The sequence below is a fragment of the Chelonia mydas genome, chromosome 7, assembly GCF_015237465.2.
Source record: "Chelonia mydas isolate rCheMyd1 chromosome 7, rCheMyd1.pri.v2, whole genome shotgun sequence".
NCBI classification, from domain to species: Eukaryota; Metazoa; Chordata; order Testudines; family Cheloniidae; genus Chelonia; species Chelonia mydas.
The window spans coordinates 32,490,317-32,509,601 of NC_057853.1; the positions used below are offsets into that span (position 1 = coordinate 32,490,317).

Here is a 19,285-nt window from a genome sequence, read left to right on the forward strand (position 1 = left end):
GATAGATAGATAGTGGGGGTGTATGGGGATGGATGGATAGATAGACAGAGGGGGTGTATTGGGATAGATAGATAGATAGAGGGGGTATATGGGGATGGATAGATAGATAGAGGGGGTGTATGGGGATGCATAGATAAATAGAGGGGGTGTATGGGGATGGATGGATTGATAGAGGGGGTGTATGGGGATGGATGGATTGATAGAGGGGATGTATGGAGGTAGATAGATAGAAGGGGTTTATGGGGATGGATGGATAGATAGATAGATAGATAGTGGGGGTGTATGGGGATGAATGGATAGATAGACAGAGGGGCTGTATGGGGATAGATAGATAGATAGACAGACAGACAGGGTGGGTGTATGGGGATAGATAGAGAGATAGATAGAGGGGGTGTATGGGGAGGGATGGATAGATATATAGAGGGGGTGTATGGGGATGGATAGATAGACAGAGGGGTGTATGAGGATAGATAGATAGATAGATAGATTCATACGACTGGAAGGGACCTCGAGAGGTCATCTAGTCCAGTTCCCTGCACTCATGGCAGGACTAAGCGTTATCTAGACCAGTGCTTCTCACACTATCTGATATGGGGGATCGGCAATTTTTTTTTCCTATGTGCGTGCAGACTGGCAGCTGATGGCTCGCGGACCGGCACCAGTGCGCGGACCACCACTTTGAGTAGCACTGCTCTAGACCATCTGTGAGCCGTGTTTGTCTATCTTGCTCTTAAAAATCTCCATTGATGGAGATTCCACAGCCTCCCTAGGCAATTTATTCCAGTGCTTAACCACCCTGACAGTTAGGAAGATTTTTCTCATGTCCAACCTAAACCTCCCTTGCTGCAATTTAAGCCCATTGCTTCTTGTCCTATCCTCAAGAGGTTAGAAGAACAAATTTTTCTCCCTCCTCCTTGTAAAAACCTTTTATGTACTTAAAAAAACTATTATCATGTCCCCTCTCGGTATTCTCTTTTCCAGACTAAACAAACCCAATTTTTTCTGTCTTCCCTCATAGGTCATGTTTTCTAGAACTTTAATCATTTTTGTCGCTCTCCTCAGGACTTTCTCCAGTGTGTCCACATCTTTCCTGAAATGTGGTGCTCAGAACTTGACACAATACTCCAGTTGAGGCCTAATCAGCGCAGAGTAGAGCAGAATTACTTCTCGTGTCTTGTTTACAACACTCCTGCTAAAACATCCCAGAATGATGTTCCCTTTTTTTTTTTGCAACAATGCTACACTGTTGACTCATATTTAGCTTGTGGTCCACTATGACCCCCAAATCCCTTTCTGCAGTACTCCTTCCTAGGCAGTCATTTCCCATTTTGTATCTGTGCAACTTATTGTTCCTTCCAAAGTGGAGTACTTTGCATTTGATCTTATTGAATTTCATCGTACTTACTTCAGACCATTTCTCCAGTTTGTCCAGATCATTCTGAATTTCAATCCTATCCTCTAAAGCACTTGCAACCTCTCCCAGCTTGGAATCATCCACACATTTTACAAGTGTACTCTGTATGCCATTATATAAATTATTGATGAAGATATTGAACAGAACCAGACCCAGAACCGATCCCTGTGGGACCCCACTCATTACGTCCTTCCAGCATGACTGTGAACCACTGATAACTACTCTCTGGGAACGGTTTTCCAACCAGTTATGCACCCACCTTATAGTAGCTCCATCTAGGTTGCATTTCCTTTGTTTGTTTATGAGAATGTCATGCAAGACTATTAAAAGCTTTACTAAAGTCAAGATATACCATGTCTACTGCTTCCCCTCACCCACAATGCTTTGACATCCCTGTCAAAGAAAGCTATCAGGTTGGTTTGACATGATTTGTTCTTGACAAATCCATGCTGTTACGTATCACCTTATCATCTTCTAGATCAGTGGTTTTCACACTTTTTTTCTGGGGACCCAGCTGAAGAAAATTGTTGATGCCCACAACTCAACAGAGCTGGGGATGAAGAGTTTGGGGTGTGGGAGGGGCTCAGGGCTGGGGGAGAGGGTTGGGGTGCAGGGGTGAGGGCTGTGGGGTGGAGCTGGGAATGAGGAGTTCAGGGTATGGGAGGGGGCTCTGGGCTAGGGCATGGGGTTGGGGTGTGGGAGGGGGTCAGGGCTCTGGACTGGGGGTGCAGGAGGGGGTCTGGGGTGGAACCAGGGATGAGGGGTTTGGAGTGCAGGAAGGGGTTCTGGGTTTGGGGGGGTCAGGACTCTGGGCTGGGGATGAAAGGTTTGGGGTGCAGGAAGGGGTTCCAAGTTTGGGAGGGGCTCAGCGCTGGGGCAGGGGATTGGGGCATGGGCACGGACTTACCTCCAGGAGCTCCTGGTCAGCAGCGCAGCTAGGGTGCACCGTGGACTGTGCTGTACCCTGGAAAGAGGCCAGCAACAGGTCTGGCTCCTAGGTGAGGCACGCAAGTGGCTCCGCCATACCAGTTCCCATTGACCAGGAAGCCAGTGTTGGGGGTGGGGGCAGCGCATGGAGCCCCGAGGCCACCTTGCCTACAAGCCGGACCACTGCTGGCCACTTCTGGGGCACAGCATGGTGTTGGAAAAGGTAGGCACTAGCCTGCTTAGCTGGGCAGCACTGCCAACGGGACTTTTAACATCCCAGTCGGCGGTGCTGACCAGAGCAAGGTGACCCAGCACCTTACATGCCGTGACCCAGAACTGGGTTGCGACCCACGGAGTGAAAAACACTGTTCTAGAGGTTTGCAAATTGATTGCTTAATTATTTGTTCCATTATCTTTCTGGGTACATAAGTTAAGATGGCTGGTCTGTAATTCCCTGGGTTGTCCTTATTTCCCTTTTTATGGATTGGTACTATATTTGCCCTTTTCCAGTCTTCTAGAATCTCTCCCGTCTTCCATGACTTTTCAAAGATATCAGCTCCTTCAGTATTCTAGGATGCATTTCATCAGGCTCTGGTAACTTGAAGACATCTAACTTGTCTAAATAATTCTTAACTTGTTCTTTCCCTGTTTTAGCCTCTGCTCCTAGAGAGAGAGAGAGAGTGAGTGTGTGTGTGTGTGTGCGCGCGCCCAGGGTTGGCTATGGCTAACAAGATCCAGTGGCTAGAAGTTGAAGTTAGACAAAATCAGACTGGAAATAAGATCCCCATTGATCCCAGGGAGGGTCACTAGCCAGTGGGACACCATACCCACAGTGCTGGATTCTCCATCACTGCCCACTTTAAAATCTCGTGGGGAGGTTTCTCTAACAGAGCCACTCTGATGGAAGCAGGAACTCATGCAGGGACGTCCTATGGCCCATGCTGTGCGTGTCCTATCAGGTATAATTCGTAACAGCAGGAGGTCAGACTAGTTGAGCACAGTGGTCCCTCACAGCCTAAATAAGTGGGGGCTCTGTGCAGTGCCCGGCTCAACGGGGGCCTGAGCTGTGGGGGGTGAATCTGTGTGGCACCCTCGCAGTGGGGGTCTGTGCAGCCCCCAGGTGGCCCCGATCTCAGTTGTGGCGGGGGGCATGTATTGATTCTACACTAGTACACATAATAGCAGCACAACCAGTCTCTTGCAATCAGAAGTGGTTCCCCCTCTCTACCCATGTGCCAATCCTCCAAATGCCCCCTGGGGCAGAAACGCTTCAGGCCAGGGCGGGGCCGCCGCACAGGCCATGGGGCGGGGGGACTGCTCCCATCAGAAGTGTGTGTACGTAGGGAGGGGGAGGTACCCCCTACACCTGCATGTGTCAGGGGTGAGCTGGGAGAGTGTGTCTGTCCCCTTGCTGGGGAGAATGAGCCCTGCTCTGTGTGTGTGTGTGTGTGTGTCTCCTGCCCCCTGCTGGATGCAGTCCCAGCTGCTCCCCTGCATGTGGCTAACAGCTCTGGGAGATTTGGCTGGAGGCTGCGGCTGCTGCTGCTCGGGGAAGTTCCAGCCCCACTGATGCTCAGGGCGGGTGGGCGGAATCCCCTCGCCCAGGGTGCAGCAGTCACTTGTGCCCCTCTTCCCCCCTGGTGCTGGGGGCGTGTGGCACCCGCAGCAGCACTGCTGGCGACCGGTGGTTGTTGAAAAGGCGCCTGCATGTGCAAACGTGAGGTGTGTACACACACAAGCGTGGGCATGCAGAATACCTGGGTCAGGGCTGAGCCCCCAGTGATGTTCATACTTGGCACCTTCGCGGGCTAGGGGCATGCATGCACGGGTGTGCAAATGGGGCCGAGCTGCTTTGGTGTCCTGTGCTTCCCTGGGGCTGGAGTCGGGGTCAGCCTGAACCAAGCCAGGAGCAAAACGTGGCACCTGCAAGAGTCATGTGTGCCCACATGCAGGCACCAGAGCCACGTGCCTGGATAGCGCCATGCGCCCTGGGCCGCCATGAGAGCAAGGCAGCCATTGGCACTGCTGCAGGCAGGCATGCAAGGGGCATGCACGCTGCTGAGTCTTTTTTGCACCCAGAGGCCTTTGCACACCCACATTCGCTCCCCCCGTGCTAGGCTCGTGCCCATACCGGGCAGGTGTGCAAAGGTGGCCAAGCCTCTCAAAGGCCTGTCCTGGCCCAGTGCACCCTGGGAGGCCTCTCTCCTACTGGCGCTCTGAGATCATAACCTGGGGGGGGAGGGTGCAGCGAGCTGCGGGGGGAGGGAAGGGGAAGGAGACCAAAGCAGGAGCAAGAATGGAAGCAGCAGCTGGAGGCAGCTGGGAGTTTATTTGGTCTCAACCCACATGCAGCCCCAGCTTTGGCTGCTCCCCAGCCTGGGGTCTCGGTGCAGTTACAGAAGGTATTGACATGGCCTGGCCCACCTCCCCTGACCCCAGGGCAGGAACTCACAGCAGGAGGAAGGGACAGAGTTAACGGGGACCCCACGGATGGGGGAGGGAAGCAGCAGACTCCCATGCTGGAAGTGCAGGCAATGGCACAGCTGCTCCCAGGCACACCTGTCTCCGGCCCAGGCCAGCCCTCACACATGCTCCCACACCTCTGGCTTCACACACGCCCACAGACACCAGCACAAAGGTACTGGGGCAGCTGCACACGCGCAACCCCTGATGCTTTGCACACTTGCCCAAGTACACAGCACTCCCAGCCTTGCACGCACACCTATGCTCACACACCCAGGGGCACGCTCACCTGCAGCCAGTCCATGCTCAGGAATGTAGCAAATGGGGGGTGATCCCGTATCGGTCTCTCCCAGTGTCCTCCTCCCACAGGGATATCCCCAAGACACCCCTGCTATCAGCAGAAGGGGCTGCTACCTTGGGGGAGGGGTGGCTGGTCCCCAACCCAGACACCAGGACCCCATGCTGGGAACAGGGGGGGCCCACTATTAGTGTTCATGAAACAGATGGGCTGAGCCGGTGCCCCTCACTCCTTCAATCCCAGCCCTAGTCTCCCCCAGCTCTGCCAGTGCCCCTCACTCCCAAGCAGTGATCACTACCGATTCAGTGGTTCCGAGGACCAGGGTGGGAGTTTGGCAGAGACCCGACAACCTCATGCAACGTGTGGCTGGGAATTGCAGATCACAGAGACCATGGCACCCGGCTCAGAGGGTGTCCAAGCCACTCTTAGTCTCTTCTTTAAGGCAGGGGGCGGTGCCCCACTTACCCCACAGGAGCTCCCCAGAACTCCTCCACCTTTCCAGTGTATAGTAAAAGGTCCCCCACCTCCCCAAACATCCAACACAGAGACCTCCCCAACCTGAGCCTTGTATCTGGTACAACAATCCAAGCAAGATGGGACTTCTTGCACTCAGAACTTGAGGAGGGCAGGACTTCCAGTGTGCAATTGTCCAAAGAGGGCAGGACTTCCTCCATGCAAAGTCTGAGGAGGGTGGGACTTCCAGTATCGCCCGCTTTCGTTGTTGGACTTCCTGTGTGCAACTGTCCAAAGAGGCCAGGACTTCCTGTATTGCCCATTTCACTTTGGGACTCTGCTCTCCTCCTGCGGGGATCTGGCCATCCACCATGGCAAGGGGTGGGTCTCTTTGGTCTGCTCCAGGGGGGCAGGAAAGCTGGGGGAGTGGCGTGGAGGGGGCGAGGGGTAGGGACTGAGCTGGCCATGGTCCAGGTGGCAGGAGAGACTGGTCAATCTGGGCGCCGAGGCAAAGGGGTCGAAGGTCTCCGAGTCAAAAGGTCCCGGTGAGGGGCGGGAGAAGGGGTCAGAAGTCACGAAGGGGTTGCTGGAGTCAGGAGTCCCCGCCCGACGCCGGCGTGGCTCTGGCTGGGGGGATTGGGCTGGGGAGGCACGGGGCCCCGCCGACACAAAACTCCAGGGGTCGATGCGGCTGCGCACAGGGGAGGGGCGGGGCCGGGAGATGAGGCTGGTGTGTGGGGAGGGGCGTGGCGAGTGGGGGCTGCAGGGGGACGAGGGCGATGGTAGGGCCCCACCTATGGTGAGAGAGAACAGGGGATATTAGAACAACAGGGGGGTGGGCACCTACTGACCAAACCTGAACCCCATCCCCCAAGCTGAACCAGCCTGTCCCCTGCCCTGGGGCTGGGTCAGAGCCGGTGCCCTCTGGAGGGGAAAGGCCCCATTCCCCATCCCCCTGAGCCAACCCATGCCCCATCCTGAAGCTGGGTTGCAGCCAGCACCCCCGAGTGGGAAAAGTCTCTGCATCTTCGTCACTCCTCACTTACCCCACTTATCTGCCCTGCTGCCAGGACTCCGCTCCTCCTCACATCGTGGGCTCTTTGGTGACCTCTGACCCCACAAGGGGGCCAGGGACCCTCTATCACCACCTGGGACCAGGTGGATGAGCAGCTCTGTGGACCCTGGCATCCGGGCTGACCCCTCCTGGCCCTGCTCCGTGGACCGTGGCGTCTGGGCTGGCCCTTCCTGGTCCTCCTCTGTGGTCCCTGGCATCCGGGCCGGCCCCTCCTGGCCCTGCTCCACCAGCAGGGCAGGGCAGTGTGTGTCCTTGGGGGAGAAGCGGATGAGCTCAGGAGAAGGCGGGGGTGTGGGCACAGGTGGGGGCTCCCCTTTCTCCTCCCGTCGGGCCTGTGACAGGTCCCGGCCCAGCCCGAGAGAGGCCAGCAGCGCTGTGCCCCTCAGCAGTGCTCTCTGGATGAGTTTGGGGGTGCTGATCCGCTCCGGAGCCGGTGCCCGCTGCTCCTCTGACTCCTGGGTCCCATTGGGGCCTAAAGAGGGGACATCACCTGCAAAGAAGGGACAGAGCCATAAGCAACAATGCCCGTGCTGGGAATCCCTTGTCCGGTGTAGTGCAGGGAACAGGACACACAGCCAGCATTTCCCCAGCAACTTCCCCTCCATCCATTCACCCTCCCACAGATCCCTCCCACCCATCCCTCCCTCCTTCTCCGCCCCCCTCCATCTTCACACACACTCAGCTATTCAGACTTGAGCTCTTCAGGCCAGGGATGGTCTCTCTGTGCATCGGTGCAGTGCTGGGCCCAAGGGGAACCCCTGATCACAGGCAGGGGGGTCCTCGCGGCGCCCGGCCCGAGAGGGCCCCGGATCACAGCCAGGGGTGCGTGTGTGGTGCTGGGCCCGAGGGGGCCCCTGATCACAGCCAGGGGTGCGTGTGTGGTGCTGGGCCCGAGGGGGCCCCTGATCACAGCCAGGGGTGCGTGTGTGGTGCTGGGCCCGAGGGGGCCCCTGATCACAGCCAGGGGTGCGTGTGTGGTGCTGGGCCCGAGGGGGCCCCTGATCACAGCCAGGGGTGCGTGTGTGGTGCTGGGCCCGAGGGGGCCCCTGATCACAGCCAGGGGTGCGTGTGTGGTGCTGGGCCCGAGGGGGCCCCTGATCACAGCCAGGGGTGCGTGTGTGGTGCTGGGCCCGAGGGGGCCCCTGATCACAGCCAGGGGTGCGTGTGTGGTGCTGGGCCCGAGGGGGCCCCTGATCACAGCCAGGGGTGCGTGTGTGGTGCTGGGCCCGAGGGGGCCCCTGATCACAGCCAGGGGTGCGTGTGTGGTGCTGGGCCCGAGGGGGCCCCTGATCACAGCCAGGGGTGCGTGTGTGGTGCTGGGCCCGAGGGGGCCCCTGATCACAGCCAGGGGTGCGTGTGTGGTGCTGGGCCCGAGGGGGCCCCTGATCACAGCCAGGGGTGCGTGTGTGGTGCTGGGCCCGAGGGGGCCCCTGATCACAGCCAGGGGGGTCTGTGCAGTGCCCAGCCTGAGGGGGGCCCCGATCTCAGGAGTGGGTGCATGTGCTGCCCAACCCTAACCTCAGTCGAGGGCAGCATGTGGTGCCCAGCCCGGCAGCAGGAGTTCCTCTTGTACATGCAGTGACACACTGTCCGGATGCTGAATTCCCCAGGCCCTACGCTGGGGAGTCTGGGCCTGACACCAGAGCCAGCCCGTGTCCCCTCCCCCATGGAGACTCACCGTTCAGGGCAGGCTGGGATGGGGCCGACTCCACAGGATTGGGCTCCTCCTGCTCAACGTACCAAGTCGTCTCCTCCAGCCGGGACCTCCTCCTGCAGGGGATGGGGGTTAGAACCCTGAGAGGAACAGGGAGCGGGGACAGCCAGGAGGAGCAGCTAGAGGAGGGACAATGGAGACCCAGGAATCATGACTCCCAGCCCCCCTGCTCTAACCCACTGGACCCTACCCCCCTCTCAAAGCCGGGAAAGCACCCAGGAGTCCTGGCTCCCATCTCAGTACCTGGCTCAACATTATTAATCTTATAGTTACTGATCAGGGGGGCAGCCAGGATTTCTCCCCCAACCCCAAACACCAGGGTGAGGGGCTTAGGGAGGGGAGAAGAAAGATGTATGGGGGAGGGGAAGCAGCATCCCCTACCTGCCATTTTGGGTGCTGCCCTCCCAGGGCTTTGGGGATCCGGGACCCCAGTTCTTGCCAGGGCGGCGCTCCCCATTCCAGGCCTCATCTGTGCGGCGTGGTGCCTGTCTGCCCCAGCTCTGGCTGCTCTCGGCGGGCTCCACTGCATGGGAGGAAGCACATGGTTCAGTGGAGGATGATGTCATGCCGGTCAGAAAGAAAGGACATTGTAGGTGAATATTTTGTGATGTCAGCATGTCTCCCGTGATATCTTTTCTTTCTGATCAGAGAAGCACAAGTGATGCTGTCACATATAATCCTAATTACATCATTTCCTTCTGGCCAATTAGAAAAGCACACATAACTAAGTTATATGTAATCTTTGTGTGATATCATTTCATTCTGACCAATCAGAAATCACAAACAATTATGTCACATATAATCGCTTGTGATGTCATTTCCTGCTGACTGGAGAGGTCCAAGAGATGATGTCACATGCTCTGATAAAATTTAATTCTCTCTGATCAACTTGTGTAATGATGTCATAAGCTGTGATGTCATTTTATCAGCCAATCAGCACAAAGCACAGACTATAATGGAAGAGCAAACCCCTGCGTCCTCCCCCACCAACTTCTTCCCCCCGTGTCATTTACTCTGGTCCAAACGGAGCTAGCCACAGGAAGTGATAACACAAGCAACTTCCTGTGATGTCGTTTTCCTCCATCCAGTCAACACCATGTTGAATCATCAGAGCCAACAACAGGTGATGTCACTTCACTCCATCCAATCGGCATAAGGATGGACATGCTAAAGGCATAGCAGCTATGTAATTTAATTCTGGCCAATCAGTGCTGAGTGGTTGGGTATGTGTGTGTGTATGGGGAGGGGGGGGAATATAGAGCGACCCATGGATCATTATACCCTGGGCAACCAACCCCTGGGGCAGCTCTTATTGTACAAAATTACATCATGGCCAAATAGTTATCACATCATAGCTAAGGCTAAGATTTTGTCACGGAAATTTTTAGTAAAAGTCACAGACAGGTCATGGACAATACACAAAAATTCACAACTTTTACTACAAATAACCCTGACAAAATGAGAAGTGGGGGGGGTCCAGCACCCACCGCTGCCGCAGCTCACAGCGCCTGGGAGCTGCAGGCCCCCTGCTGCCCGTGGAGGCTCGGAGCTCCAGGACTGGTGGCTGGGAGCTCTGGAGGCCTCCCACGGTGGCTGGGAGCTCCAGGGGCCGCCCATGGTGACTGAGATCTGTGGAGGCCCCTGCTGTAGCTCAGAGCTCTGGCAGTCTGGAGCTCTGGGCACGCACCTAGGAGCTGTAAGGCCCCACCACCACCTGCGGGGGCTGAAAACTGTGGGGGGGTCCCCTGCCACAGCTTGGAGCTCCAGGGCCCCGGAAGCTGAGAGCTCTGGTGCCCCTGCTGGCAGACAGCTCCAACCTCGCGGCCCTGGGGCTGAAGCAGAAAATGTCACGGAAGTCTCTGGAAGTCACGGATTCCGTGACTTCCGTGACATAATCGTAGCCTTAATCATAGTTTGTGCTTCTCTAATTGACCAGAAGGAAATGACATAATGGGTGAATACTTATGATGTCATCATCTGTGCCTCTCTGATTGACCAGAAGGCAATGACAGCACAGCTCTCCCTCCCTAACAGATATACCCCAAATGATGGAGTAAGTTCAGGGGAGCCCCAAGACACTATTCCCTAGCGTGGGGGGCACAGAGCAGGCACAGAGCCATAATCCAGCTCCTGGCCCCTTACAGCTGCAGTGTCTCACTCACACTGGATGGCTCTTAAGCGCGGGAAGGTCGGGGAGCCCCCAGCCCCCACCTCGAAGACGTTCTTCCTCTTGTCCAGTCCAGGGGAGGCCTGCACCGTGATGCGGTGTTTGAAATCTAAGGGGGAGGGAGAATGAGATGGGTGAGAACAGCCCTCTGCCCCTCCCCCAGGATTACCACCTCCAAAAGATCACTGCCCCCCACTGTACTGGGGTCAGGGCCAGATTCTGATCTCAGCTCCCAGGGTCAACCCGGAGTCCCCCCGACAGCACTGGGGTCAGGGCTGGATTCTGATCTCAGCTCCCCAGAGGGTTTCTGCACTGGTGTCTGCCCGGACACTCCAGATTTACACTGGGTGTCTCCATTAGCAGCATTACCCACCCCCGCCCCCCCTGGGAAAGGAGAGTAAACAAGGTAATTAACCTTGAGTAACCACAGCCTGGAGCCCTCCATACTCCCAGCCAAAGCCCAGAGCGGGGCGTGGCTTGGGCAGCCCTGAGAAGGAGCCCACACGCCCCACAAATGGGAGCAGGGTGGCAGAGAGAGAAATGGGGGCTCAGAGCAAGGGATGGGGGAGCAGCCCTCTTGCTATGAGCCCTAGGTTGCCCTAGCCTTCAGCCCTGCTAGCACCCCTCAATCCAACCCGTAGCCCCCTACCATCCCAGCCCTGGGCTTCCTACAGCTCTCCCGGTGCGTCCCAACCCACAGCCTCCAGGCCTGTACCGAGAGGCATGCTGATCCTCTCGCTGTCCCGCCCCTTGAGCTTGTTCCTCTTGAAAGTGCCCTTCCTGCGCTTCACATTTGGGGGGTCCTTGTTCATCTGCTGGATGAGCAGGGTGAGCTCCCGCTCAAACACCTCCAGCTCCCACTGGGCCAGCTGGTGCTCCCGCTGCCGCAAGAACTCCTCGTGGGACTTCTGCTCCAGCGCCGCCCGCTGCAGCTCCTCCTCCCGGCTCAGCAGCTCCTGCCGTGGAGTGAGGACAGGGTCACCGTGCCGCTGGGGGGAGGGCAGGGGGCTCGCGCTTCGCTGGCAGCACTGACCACAATGCCCCTGGGCACCATTAGGGGGCACAAGGGTGCAGCACAGCGCCCCCTACCTGCTGGGATGGGGGCAGGGGTGGATTTGGCAGAGGGTGCGATGCTGCAGGGGGTTCAGAGGGAAATGGGAGTGCCATGCTGTGGAGAACAGTCAGAGGGCTCAGTAAGGAATCGGAGTCAAGGCTGTGGGGGCTGAGTGGGAAGTGGTGGGGGCTCAGTTGGGTGTGGGGGGCTGGGCCTTGGGGGATGAGTGGTGGGGCCTGGCTGCGGGGGCACAGTGGGGAATGGGAGCCGGGCTGCAGGGGCTGAGTGGGGGGGCTGGGCTTTAGGGGCTCAGTCAGGAGTGGGGGAACTGGGCTGCAGGAGCTGAGTGGCGGGCTGGGCTGTGGGGGCTCTGGAAAGTGGGGGGACTGAGTGAGGGGCTAGGTTGCTGGGGCTGTGGGGGTTGGGGGGGGCCCAAGTGGGGAGCGGGGGGCTGGGCTGAGTGGGCCTTGGGGGAGCTGTACCTTTTCCTTGGCTCGAAGCTCATCGAACATGCCCTGGATCTCCAGCTTCCAGTCGTCCTGCATGGAGTGGAAGGAGTCCTGGGGCATCTCCTCCAGCACCTGGACCTCCAGTGCCGTCAGCTGGGCCAGGATGGAGTCGAAGCTGGGCCGCCCATGGGGGTCCTGGTCCCAGCACTCTGGGGGTGGGAGGGAAACAGGACATGTCAGGGTCTGTCTCATCCAGCAGGGGTGGGGCAAACTCTGCCTTGCTCAGACTCTGCCCAGCCATCCAGGATCTGGCCCTGGTGAGACACAAGTCCTGCCATCTCTCTACCCACTAGGCCCCACACCCCTCCCAGAGCTGGGATAGACTGCCAGGCATCCTGACTCCCTCCCCGCCCTTACCTGCCATGAGCTGGGCAAACGGCTGGGGGCAGGTGGAGGGGATAGGCAGTGTCAGCTTGTTGACGGCGACGCCGTAGGCCACAGCCAGCCCGTCGATGCTACGGTACGGGACCTCCCCAGTCAGCAGCTCCCACAGCAGCACGCCATAACTGGGAGGGAAGAGAGTGTTAGTGGGGCTGGGGGGGAAGACCATCCTCAGCATCCCTCATCCTCGTGGTAACCCAAGGAGGGGGTCAGGAAAGAGAGAAATGGACATTAGACCCCCTCCCCCCCAGAGCTGGGATGGAACCCAGGAGTCCTGCCTCCCAGCCTCCTTGGTTCTAACCCAATAGACTCCCGCTCCCCTCCCAGAGCTGGGATGGAACCCAGGCATCCTGGCTGGCCTGAGTGCTCACCTCCAGACATCGCTGCCCTTGGAGAAGGTGGAGGCCTTGATGACCTCGGGTGCCATCCAGGCGTAGGTGCCAGCTGCGCTCATCTTGGTGGTGCGATGCCACTCTCGCGCCAGCCCAAAGTCTGTGATCTTCAGTGTCTTCCCGTTCATGTCCTCCTCTTCAATGCGCTGGGACAGCAGGACTTGGGGGGTGAGGGAACCAGGGGTCAGTGCCCCTGCAGGGGAAAGGCGCCATGTCCCATTCCCCCCCCCCACCCTCAGAGGCCATATCAGAGCCCCTGCCCCCTAAAGGGGACAGGCCCCAAGGCCTCCCAGCCATGGTTGATGTGCTATCTGCAGCGCATTTCCTGTGACATTTTCCTGGGGATCTGTTGTAGTAGGAAGAGAGCCTGAGACATAAGCTCTTATATTAGAGGCCTGGTATCACTTCCCCTTTCCCACGGCTCACGGGCCTAGTTCATGCTCAGGCAGGTGCCAGTAGGGACAGGTCACCAGCAGCTGCTCCTTGGCAAAGGTGGCTCAAGAGCACGTCACAGCTGGGGAAACTGAGGCAGGGAGGGGGGGACTTGGACAAACTCTGCACAGAGTCTCAGTAGCAAAGCCAGGGATAGAATTCATGAGCCCCGACTCCCAGCCCCCTTGCTCTAACCACTAGCCTGCACTCGCTTCCCAGAATTAGAAAGAGAACCCAGGAGTCCTGGCGCACAGCTCCGCCCAGCTGGGTTCTGCAGCCCCATGACCCGTAGGCGAAAGAGAAACATTCCCTGGGTCTGTACTGCACTAAGCGGCCCATTGTACACGTCTGGCTGGAGAATTAGTGCTTTGTCTTCTGCCCCCACCAGTCCCCCCACAACGCTGCTCCCGCCAGCTCCCCGCACCGCTGCAGCCACACCCCCAGCGCTGCCCCCGCCAGCTTCCCCCCAACTGCAGCCACACTCCCATCACTGCCCCCCGCCAGCTCTCCCCCAAGCTCCAGCCACACCCCCAGCATTGACCCCTGCCAGCTCCAGCCCAAGCTATAGCCACGCTCCCAGCACTGCCCCACCAGCTCTTCTCAGCACTACAGCCACACCCCCAGCACTGCCCCCACCAGCTTCCCCCCCAACTGCAGCCATACTCCCAGTGCTGCCCCCGCCAGTTCCCCCACAGCACTGCAGCCACTGCCTCCCTCCCTTCTCCCCAGTACAGCCATCCACCACGGGGACCCTCCAGGGGGGAGGGGGACAAGCAAGACTGGGGACTCCTTTCCCAGGCACCAGAGCATTGCTGGAATCCCCCCACACACACACCACTGCCCCTCCATAGCCCTGAGTCCCTCCCCTTTTCATCTCTGCCACCCCCTCTTCTGGGTCCTCTGCACTTACACTCCCTCCCCAACTGCTGTTTTCTCTCTGCTCCCCCCACCATTGCCAGCTGAGGGGGGCAGGAAGCCAGGGCAGGAAGCTGCCGGAAGGAAGCTGAGAAGGGAGGCCTTGGGCCAGGCCAGGCGCTCCGACAGCTGGGGCCCGGGGGGACGGCTGGACAACAGCTCCAACTGCCCCATCAGCAGCCCCCCAATACTTTGCCCCCACCCCCGGGGGTCCCCAGATCACAGCCCCCACTGTCCCATCCCACACCCCCTCTGCTCTCCAGACCACAGCCCCCAATGCCTACCACAGCCCCCATTCAATGCCCCTCCCCCAGCCTGCATCCACCAATAGCCCCCACCCCACAGTCACCCCAATAACTCCTCCCCTCCCCCCACAGCCTCCAAACTGCAATCCCCATTTTATCCCTCTCCCCCATGCTGTGACCTCCCCCCATTGGATCCTGACATGCTGCAGTGCTCTATGTCCCCACCACAGCCCCCCAATACTCCTCTCTCCCGCCTAGTCTCTCTTCCCCATACTGTGGCCTTCCCTCCCCAGTCCCTCTCAGCCACCCCAATACCAGACCCCTGCCCAAGCAGTGTCCTCCCTCCCCCCGTGTCCCCCAAAGCCCACATTGCCCCTCAGGCAGGCCAGGCCCCTGTTCGAGGGAACCCCCACTGTGTGGGGGCAGGATAGGCAGCACTGCCTGCCTCCAAACACTGCCCCAGCTACAGGCACCTCCAGTGGAGCTGGTTCCAGTGCCGGTTGGGCAGACAGGAATCAGTCTAATTTAGAAAGACAGGAAATGGGCAGGGAGGGGGAGGGGCTCAGCCTGGGGACAGACCCCCCACCGTATTAGGGGTGGGTCAGAGAGACTAACACAGTCCCCACCCCACCAGTGTGGGCTAATGACTGCACCCACCACCAACCACACTGATTTCAGCTCTGGGAGGGGAGTGGGGGCTAGTGATTGGAGCAGTGGGGGCTGGGCATCAGGACTCTTGGGTTCTATTTCTGGCTCTGCCTCTGATCTTGGGTAAGTCCCTTTCCTTCCCCAGTGCTTCATTTTCCCCTCCCACCCTTTAGTCAATTCAAACTGTGAGCTCTTAGGGGCAGAGATTCTCTCATTTGGTGCGTGCAGTGCCCGGCCCAACAGGGCCTCTATCTCGGTTGGGGGTCTGTGCGGCGTCTGGCCCCACAGGGCCCTGATCTCAATCAGGGTGGGGGTCAGGGTCTGTGTGGAGTCCAGTCCCATGGAGTCCTGATCTCGATTGGTGGGGGTCATGATCTGGGTAGCAACCAGCCCCCCAAGGTCCCAATCTCAGCCTGCTCCGCAATGCTGCCCTCTCCCAGTCCCTGAGGAAGGCCGCCCCTGCCTTGGGGGTTGGCTGCAGCCCCAGAAACGGGAGGGAACCTGGGGAGTCAGCCTGGGAGGGGCCACTTATACAGAGCCAGCTGTGGGCCTGCACCTCCCACCAGGCATGAGCACAAGGGGCATCTGGCATGTGTCCCTGTGCCCTCCCGCCAGCGTGGGTCTAGTCCCCCCCAGCTGCCCACCCCAGCTCCTCCCAGTGCCGCAGGAGCACTGATCCAGGCACCACACAAGCCACAGCCCTCGCCAGCCCACCCCCTGCAGCAGGGCATGCTGGGAACTCAATGGTGGCCTAAGCCCAGGGAGTGCCAGCCAATCAGCTCCTTAGGAGCCAGTGGGATCCTAACAGGAATGGGGTCAACCAGGGCAAAAGTCACAACCCCAGCCTTCCACTTAACCAGTTCATTATTTGTTAGGAATAGAGATAGAACCCAGGAGTCCTGGCTTCTAGCCCCACCCCTGCTCTTACCACTAGGCTCCACTCCCCTCCCACAGCTGTGGATAGACTCTCAGCCTCCCCTGCTCTAACCATTCACCTCCACTCTTCCTAATCAAGCTCAGTCTGGCCCCAGGCTCCCTCACCGTTCAAGCCACTAAGGGGACGTCTACACTGCGATGACAAACCCGCAGCACTGAGTCTGAGTCTGGCTCTGCTGACCAGGCTCGGGCTGCAAGGCTGTAAAATTGCAGTGGAGACATTCGGGCTTGGGCTGCAGCCCAGGCTCTGAGACCCTGGCGAGCCCAAGTCAACTGAGCCGGACCAGCTGTGGCTGTGCAGTCTTTTATCACAGTGTAGACAGACCCTAACACTCCTGGTACCTCATTCAATCCAGTGGAACCCCCTGAGCCAGCAAGTCCCCAACCCTGGGGCTAGATTGGAGCCAGTGCCCCCGGGAGGGCCAAAGCCTGAATCCCGTTCCCCGCCCCCTGCATTTTATGTACATGTTAAAATCAAACATTTTTCTAAGGTCCCACAACTGTCATCAATTCCTGCTGCCCAGGGTCAGTGAGGTCAGAACTCAGATGCACCAGCTGAGCTGTGTGAGAGGTGCGGGGAGGGGGGCAGGGCTGGGATAGCAGGGGGCTGCAGGTTGGGATTGAGGTACAATAGTGGACCTGGGGGGGGGGGCTGCAGGCAGAGGCAGATTAGGAGTTTGTGGGGCCCTGGGCCAGAGCAAGTGGGGGCCCCTCCCCACCCCTTCTGCCTTCAGTCCCCCCACCCCCTCCCAGCACTCCTGCCGGGGAAATGGGATCGGGGTGCGGTGGCTTGCCCTTCCCCCCACCTTCCCAGCGCTCTTGCCAGGGAGCGAGGTTGTGATGCAGAGACTTTCCCCGGCAGGAGCGCCAGGCAGGTAGAGTTGGCCCCTGGGGCGTGAAGCGCCCATTTTTCCAGGGGCTGCCCAATTGGCCAGGGCCCCTGGGCACAGGCCCCGTTGGCGAAACAGCTATTCTGCCACTGGTTGGAGGTTGGGTTCGAGGGACACCAATGGAGCTGGGGGGATCCCATGGGGCATCATAACTGCAGAGTGGCACTCACTGTTGTTGGACTTGAGGTCGCGGTGGATGACTGGTACGATGGCCCCACAGTGCAGGTATTGCATGCCCCTGGCAATCTGCACTGCCCAGTCCACCAGCACGTGGGGGGGGATCCTGCGCCCGGCCAGGGCGCGGCTGAGTGGGCCCCCGGCGGCATACTCCATCACCAGGCACAGGTTGGGCTCCTGCAAGCAGACAGCCTTGAGGGTGATGATGTTGGGGTGGCGCAGCATGGCGAAGAGCCGGGCCTCCTGGCGCACGCTTTCCGCAGTGGCACTGATGTCCTCATCTGGGTCCTGGCGTGCCGCCTTCACCGCCACCAGCTCACCCTTCCAGCTGCCGCGGTACACCTTGCCAAAGCCCCCCACCCCGATCACCTCCTCCAGCCTCAGTTCCCGGAAGTCAGCGTGAACTGGAGCTTCGCCATAGCCAACGGGCTGCAGGGAGACGTAGCTGGAGGGGAAGATGCCCACCTGGCTCCGCACCCGACCTGCCCACCAGCCCTCATCACCAGACACGGTGGCATCCCACGACAGCACCTCCACGCGGTCCCCCTGTCGCAGGCTGAGCTCGTCGCTGCTCGCTGCCTCGTAGTCGAAGAGCGCCGTCCACACCGGGTTGGTGTAGGCCGCCGCACCACTCCGCTCCGGCCCCCACGCGCCTTTCCGCAGCAGGTTCTTCAGTGGCTCCATCCTGGGTCAAAGGCTGGGGGCAGCCTCTAGTGAGACCCTGCCCAGATGTGGCCCTTCACGGCACAGGCATCTTCCCAGAGAGGTGCTGCAAGGCCAGGCTGGGGGTCCTGGCTCGCAGGGGTCTCACAGGAGCAGAGTGGTTATGGGGCTGGGGAACCCGCCCACTTACAGGAGCCCTCTCCCATCTGGGAACCAGGATTGGCCCCTACAGTTTAATCCCCCCTTGCTGGGGCAGGATCATCCCAGTTACAATCTATTCCCTCTGCCAGGGGTCACGATCATCCCCTGCAGTCTATTCCCCCGTTCCCTCCCCGGGGGGCACAGACTTGTGCTCTCCGGTCTATTCCCCCTCACAAGGGGCGGGATCCCCCCCAAAGCCTGCTCCCCCCGACAGGGACCAGGATCACCCCCTACACCTTTCCCCTCCCACAGGGACCAGGATCGCCCCCTACAGCTTGTCCGTCCCGTCCCCGTCCCCCACCAGGGACCAGGGCTGTCCCCTACAGCCTATCCCCTCAGAAGTGCCCCTCTGCCTTCAGGATGCTCCACTCCGATCTAGCTACCGCCCCGGCGATCTCCAAGCACCCAGAGGCCTCAACTCCCCGTGCCCTGCCGTGCCCAGACCCCGCTCCCTCCAGCTGCCCCGGCCCGAGCTCTGTCCCAAGCCGCGGCAGAGCGAGGAGGAAATGCCTCGGCTGGAGAAGTTCCCCGGCTGGAAGCCGCCGCTCCTGGGGGCGTCTCTCCGGCAGAGTCCCGGCCGGTCCGGGGCATGGGAAATGCCTTTGCCCCTCGGTCGCTGGCCACCCTTGGCACCCACAGGAAGGCAGCTGGTTCCGGGCGCAAAGATCGATCGTCTGCGGCGGCGGCCCAGTCTCCCCGCCTCTCCCGGGGTGTGCTTCGGGTCCCCCAGTGAAGCGCCCGCTGGCCTGGCCCGTCCCCCCGCCCCGCACAGGCTCTGGGGTGGAGTCTGGGACCAGGAAGGCGGAGCGGGTCACATTGTTACCGGGACAAAGGAAAAGGAACAAGAACGGAGACACAGTTCAGGAGTCCGACGAGAGTGGGGGAGGGGCTGGGAGCCAGGACGCCTGGGTTCTCTCCCTAGCTCTAGGAGCGGCAGCGGAGTGAGTTAGGCTGGGGGAGCTGTGAACCAAGACACCTGGGTTCTAGCCCCAGCTCTGGGAGGAAGTGGGGTCTAGTGCTTAAAACGCGGGGGCTGGGAGACAGAATGCTTGGGCTCTTCAGTCATTCCTCCCTGCACCCTTCTTGCTCCTGACTCTTTGCTCATTCATGAGTTGTTCCGAATTTGCTTTTTTGGGTTGTAGCAACAGTGAGCTCCCGCGCGGAGCTCCGCAGTCAGGAACTCCCCCATGGCAGTGCCCAGATAGGAACTCTGACACTGCGAGCTCCCCCCGATAGTGCCCACTGCTCAGCCTGGAACTCCGGAGCGGTGAGCTTCCTCATAGCAGTAGCCAAAATGGCCTTCAATGCAGTAAGCTTTCCCAGAAGCAGTT

At 59.4% G+C, this 19,285-nt stretch overlaps 1 protein-coding gene across 1 annotated transcript; it reads right to left on the reverse strand.

The window, feature by feature from the left end:
• Nucleotides 1-4,638: 4,638 nt before the first annotated feature.
• MAP3K11 (mitogen-activated protein kinase kinase kinase 11) lies at nucleotides 4,639-18,954 on the reverse strand. The gene is made up of 10 exons (XM_007070365.4): nucleotides 17,084-18,954; nucleotides 12,827-13,007; nucleotides 12,432-12,580; nucleotides 12,048-12,223; nucleotides 11,227-11,467; nucleotides 10,507-10,620; nucleotides 8,726-8,867; nucleotides 8,309-8,400; nucleotides 6,602-7,120; nucleotides 4,639-6,349 (listed from the first exon to the last, which is right to left on the reverse strand). The coding sequence occupies exons 1-10, from the start codon at nucleotides 17,772-17,774 to the stop codon at nucleotides 5,880-5,882; spliced, it is 2,775 nt and encodes a 924-aa protein (XP_007070427.2). The 5' UTR covers nucleotides 17,775-18,954; the 3' UTR covers nucleotides 4,639-5,879.
• Between the last annotated feature and the right edge of the window lie 331 nt (nucleotides 18,955-19,285).